This window comes from Budorcas taxicolor, chromosome 4 (assembly GCF_023091745.1).
Source record: "Budorcas taxicolor isolate Tak-1 chromosome 4, Takin1.1, whole genome shotgun sequence".
NCBI classification, from domain to species: domain Eukaryota; kingdom Metazoa; phylum Chordata; class Mammalia; order Artiodactyla; family Bovidae; genus Budorcas; species Budorcas taxicolor.
This window is the reverse complement of record NC_068913.1, coordinates 72,525,721-72,530,981: the sequence shown is the minus strand read 5'-3', so window position 1 is coordinate 72,530,981 and position 5,261 is coordinate 72,525,721. Positions and strand designations below refer to the sequence as shown.

The window sequence follows — 5,261 nt, the reverse complement described above, 5'->3', positions numbered from 1 at the left end:
GCCCAGCTGGGGGCAGGATAGGAGACAATTACTGCCACTCCTGGTTTGTACCTTAAGGAATTAAGATTGCTTAATAAATCTGATTAAGTACTTCTTATTCTATGACTAAAGTTGAATCACTGAACATCCGGGTGGTGGTATATTGTGTTCATAAATTGTTAGTTTTAAGAGTAATTAGGTTTTGTCTACAAATCAAAAACTTGAAATAGTAAATGAGGAGGAAAAAAACATACCAGAAGGCAAATTTTCAGTTATGGATAGAAGAGACACTTAAAAGAGGTGTGTAATAATTGCTTTTTTCTTTTATCTGTTTTTAAAAAAGATTTTCAATCTATCATATATTTACTAACAGCTGATACAATGAAAAAGTAGGTGTATAAAAATATTAGGAAAGGATTTACTATTCATGTTCATTTAATTGTCAAACATGTTATTCTGTTAAATTATTTAATATTCATTGTAAAATTTGCCAGGCTGCTCCTCTGTTTAAATTTTTACTTAAGGAGGGTAACTGTATTCATAAGATGGTGTTGTGGCTTAAGTCAGTCTCTCTCTCCTCTTCTCTTCTCCCCATTAGCAAAGGCTTCTTAAGTGTATGCAATGCTCTTTTTATTTAGACAAAATTATTTCATCTTTACAGTACAGTGTTTTTTACATTTTTTAACTTTCAAGATATTAGCTGTACTAAGAAGGAGAAATTGCTGTGAGTGATAAATTATTACAAGAGAACAGTGACTTCATTCTTTGTCTTCACCATAGATTTCTTTGCAGATTACAGGTTATAGCTTTAAGTCGTCTTTAGGGACAGGCTCCAGATTTCTTATTTTTCTTGTTTCAATTCTCCATCATCTATTTTCTGGAATCCCAGTCTCCTAAAATGTAAGCAGTGCAAAATGTTCTCATCCATCACAACAATAGCATGTGAAAACATACAAATGCAGGCCATGATCCTAATTGCCTAATTATACCTGAGTTGAATTGTGCTGCACTTGAAATGAGTGAGACATTGATGGGATCCTGAATTTGTAATGGGCACTTAGAATGACAAACTTACCATGGACTTATCTCTCTTCCTCATTGCCACCCTACTCCCGACATCCGATTCATTGCCATACTCTACCGGTAGAGTCATGTTCTGTTTTATATAAATTTTTTTTAAACATTTGCTCTACTAGAAAATAATATGTAGGTAACTTATTAAATTTTTGAACTTCTTATAGTAGCTTATACTAGGATTTGTACTCATAGATATTCAATAAATACATATCAATACAAAGAATGATTATAATAACAGGAATTATTTATAACATGAGATTCTGGAAAAAGAACTTTTGATTTAAAGTTGAGGAAGAAGATCTGAATTTGAAACCTGGGTTTTTGAAATAGTGTCCTTTGTACTTGCAGACAACTCCCTCATGAGGAGCTTTCATGTCAGAGAAGTCAAATGTTGGATGATACCTCATAGGCATGAATTCCTCATTCTATCATTGCCTGCTATTTCTTAGAGTGTGGCTGTAGAGAAATGTGAGGGATACCCATATGTGGTTTAGGGGAAGCTAACTCACAGCTTAATATCTGTGTGTGTATGTGTGTGTAAGTGTTAGTCTCTTTGTCATGTCCAACTCTTTGTGACCCCATGGACTTTAGCCCTGGGATTCTCCAGGCAAGAATACTGGAGTGGCTTGCCATTTCCTTCTCCTGGGGGTCTTCCTGACCCAGGGACTGAACCCTGGTTTCCTGCATTGCAGGCAGATTCTTTACCATATGAGCTATAGGAACTGACCTCTCAGTGTATAGGTGTTCATTTCCCTGTGCCTCTTCCTTCTTACAAACTTAGCTGTTTTCTTTTCTCTCTCTCTTTTTAAAACTTTTTAGCTGTGCTGGGTCTTTATTGCAGCATGCAGGCTTTCTCTAGTTGTAGCTCAAGGTAGGGGGAGCACAGGACTTAGAGCAGGCGGGTTCAGTAATTGTGGTGCATGGGTTTACTTGCCCTGCGGCACGTGGGATCTTAGTGAAGTTGGGATGGAACCTTCATCCCCTGCATTGGAAGGTGGATTCTTAACCACTGGACTACCAAGGAAGTCCTGAGAAACTTAAAAACTCTTAGAAACTTCTTTTGAAAAAATGTAAGTGGTTTAAAAATTTCTAGACTAGCTCTGCTAACTGCATGTGCATTTAATTGGCATTCAAATATTTACCTTAGGTTCTTTTGACCAGGATTCTGGATTTCTTGGGGCTGGCAGGTCATGGAGTAAAGTAGCCCATTGGTAGATGGTGAATGCATGGACTGCTGGAGCAAATTACTCAGGGTCTTGGTGATGCTTTTGGCTGCTATCGTTCTTCCAAATCTTTGGGGCAGATTTGGGACCCGTCTGGAAAGGCTGTCCTCTCTATTTTTCCCGAGTCTCAGAGGCAGGTGGGCCATCACCCTAGTGCTCCTTTCTTCTTCCATGTTCCTCCCAAATCTCAGTGGCAGGTTGGCTGCAGAGGGTGGCATTTTGTTGACGGCAGGTGTATTCATCTTAATTTTTGGACCCCAATCTTTTACTTCTTTAAAAGTAAGACTTCTTTCTTTCTCCCAGGCTAGATCTCCTCTAGGCTATAATTAGAAATAACCATTAAATAATTTATTAGTGTTGTAAGCAATAGTTTAAATTATTAAATTATGTTAAATCCAGACTTTAATTTGTAGACATGTTAAAGCTGTGAACAAAGTTTGTGCTTTCATGTACAGAATTTTTAAAATAGATAATTTATATTAAGCTTCTTAAAGCAATCTAGTTTATCCATCCCTGGACTATTACAAGACAACTATAAAATATTAATATATATAGTGAATGCAGCAATGTATTCGAGGAGCAGGAACGTAATGAAGTATTGAAATGAAGTGAAAGTTTATTTTACTGTGGTTATTCTTTTTTTTTAACTTTTTATTTTCTATTGGAGTATAGTTGATCAACAATGTTGTGACAGTTTCAGGTGTACAGCAAAGTGATTCAGCTATACATATACATGTATCTGTTCTTTTTCAAATTCTTTTCCCATTTAGATCGTTACATAATATTAAGCTGAGTTCCCTATGCTGTACAGTGGGTCCTTGTTGGTTATCCATTTTAGATATAGCAGTGTGTACATGTCAATCCCAAACTCCCTAACTATCCCTCCTTCAGTTTTTGCTTCATTATGTTTATAAAATATTTCTTATGTTTTTATATATTGCTTTTAGAGACACTTTCCACTGCCTCTCCGTGTCTCTTGTTTCCCTCCTCTTTAAAAGTCAAAGTGGTGGGCGAGCATGCTAGCCAAGTTCTGGGGTACAATTGGCAGAGACTTCTTTTTTACCGAAAAGCATGTTTCAAGAAACTGATTATATTTTATTAGTATGTAAATTACGTTAGTAAAACACTGATTGGTTTGTGGGTTACTACAGCATGACCATACCCACTTTAAAGGGACCATTTAAAATATAGCAAATATTTAATTAGATTTAGTTTTGCCATGAAAGTCTGTCCGTATGAAGATTTTAAAGTAACTTTTCTTATTGTAGAAAATAATACCTGCTTATTTTAGCAAACGTGGGAATTTACATAAAGGCATAGAGAAGAAAATTTTAAAAAGTGGAATTCCACCATCTAGGAGTAAACATTTTTCTTAGATATAGAAATATAATTTAAATGTTCAGCTGAAATGTAACCAGTACTTATTTCTGCAATTCTTTACTTCAACTGTGCACTTCTGAGTCAATTGACACTTATTAATGCGCCTTATCCTTGCTAAGTATCATACTCTGCACTAAAACGGTCATGAGACCAGGCTTTGTGCAGTTTTGCTACAAAATACAAGTTGCATCAATACACTGCCCTGGATGGGCTGAAGTGTGACAAAAAGCAAACCGCAAACTTATTCCTTATTCTTTACAAAAGCACTAGACTCAGAACAAATATTCAATGATGAATGCTAGTCATTTTAGACAGAGTTAAAAAACTTACCTCGGAATATTTGTCATAATTCTTTTTGCTGTAAAGATTGGGAATCCTTGATTCATCTGTACAGAAGATGTTTGATGTTAACAAGCTTGAAGTGGCTAACATCAATAAAATGAATCGTTTTAGTGAAATAATTTCCATTTTGTCCAAAATCTAGAATTAAGTTTATATGTGCAGCCTGATGTCTATACAAAAGGAAATTGTGATCTTTTTATACTGTCTAAAAACAAAGTTTGCTTTCATTGGGAAATCAATCCCACGTGTTTTAAGCACCAACATTAATTAGTGTTTAACTGAAATATGTATGTAAGGAATGTGGGTAATTCATTCTAGGAAGACAGCAACATTTCTGCTTGCAAATTCATTAACTTTGAAAATAATTTCCTTCATCATGAAGGAGTATTTAATTAGATAACTTTGGGGCCATCATCATTAAGATTCCAAACAAACTGAATGCTTCAATTCTCTGAGCTCAAAAAAGAAGTATTTTGTCTTTGGTGTTTGTGTCAATTCTTGGGAGAAAGGAAGAGTGTTCAATATGTGTTAACTGTTTGAAAAAAATTTTTTATTCATATAAGAGTTAGGCATAGTATTTTCAAAATGTCAGACAAAATTAAGAGTGTCAAAAGAATTCCAGATCACATAAGACTGAAATAAAATGCCATTAATTAACTTTTTGTAAAATGCTGCTTTGTTATTAAAAAGCTTCAGGAGTAAATGTCAGCTGTAACCTGAAGGGTGTGCATAAGACCAAGCAATAGGCATTTTGACAAACTGGCTGTCTTGGGAGAGGCTGGAGGCAGTTCAAGGCCTTTTGCATCTGCCCTGAGGGCCTTATTTGGCAAAACTGTGTAAATCACCAGGATTTTATTTCTATGATGATGCCACATCCTACCTTCCACCTCAAACCCCTTAAAGAATGCTGGCAGAGGACTGGTAAATCACACACATGCTAATTTTGTTGTTCTCCGACCTGTATTGTTTAGGTAATCTTGCCCTGCCACAGGCTCACTGACATCATGGCATAAGAAAAGAATTTACAGAAATAAACGCTTATTTACTGAAATGCCAAAGCAAGTCTTTCAGAACAGCTGACTGGTATGCTTAAAGTTCTGCCTTATCACCGGACTGCCTATATTACTGCCTAGATTCTAGAGAAATCATTACCTGTTCCCCCTGTCCATTTAGCCCTCTTAGGAGAAAAAGACCTTAAGGGTGATCTATTTCTAACACTCCAGCTACTTCTAGATATAGGCACTTAGAGGTGAATTCCCA

General features: G+C 35.9%; 1 protein-coding gene across 1 annotated transcript; it reads right to left on the bottom strand.

Moving 5' to 3' along the window:
* Positions 1-820: 820 nt before the first annotated feature.
* On the bottom strand, positions 821-4,127 carry NPVF (neuropeptide VF precursor). The gene is made up of 3 exons (XM_052639218.1): positions 3,990-4,127; positions 2,199-2,599; positions 821-872 (listed from the first exon to the last, which is right to left on the bottom strand). The coding sequence occupies exons 1-3, from the start codon at positions 4,125-4,127 to the stop codon at positions 821-823; spliced, it is 591 nt and encodes a 196-aa protein (XP_052495178.1).
* Positions 4,128-5,261: the final 1,134 nt, after the last annotated feature.

Bases quoted from the DNA above. Each gene is read 5' to 3' on its own strand.
- NPVF (XM_052639218.1), bottom strand. From the start codon at position 4,127: ATGGAAATTATTTCACTAAAACGATTCATTTTATTGATGTTAGCCACT. The intron at 2,600-3,989 runs GTAAGTTTTTTA...TTCTAATTATAG, and splicing joins ATTATGACAAATATTCCGAG to CCTAGAGGAGATCTAGCCTG. The intron at 873-2,198 runs GTAAATATTTGA...CTTACATTTTAG, and splicing joins CCTGGTCAAAAGAACCTAAG to GAGACTGGGATTCCAGAAAA.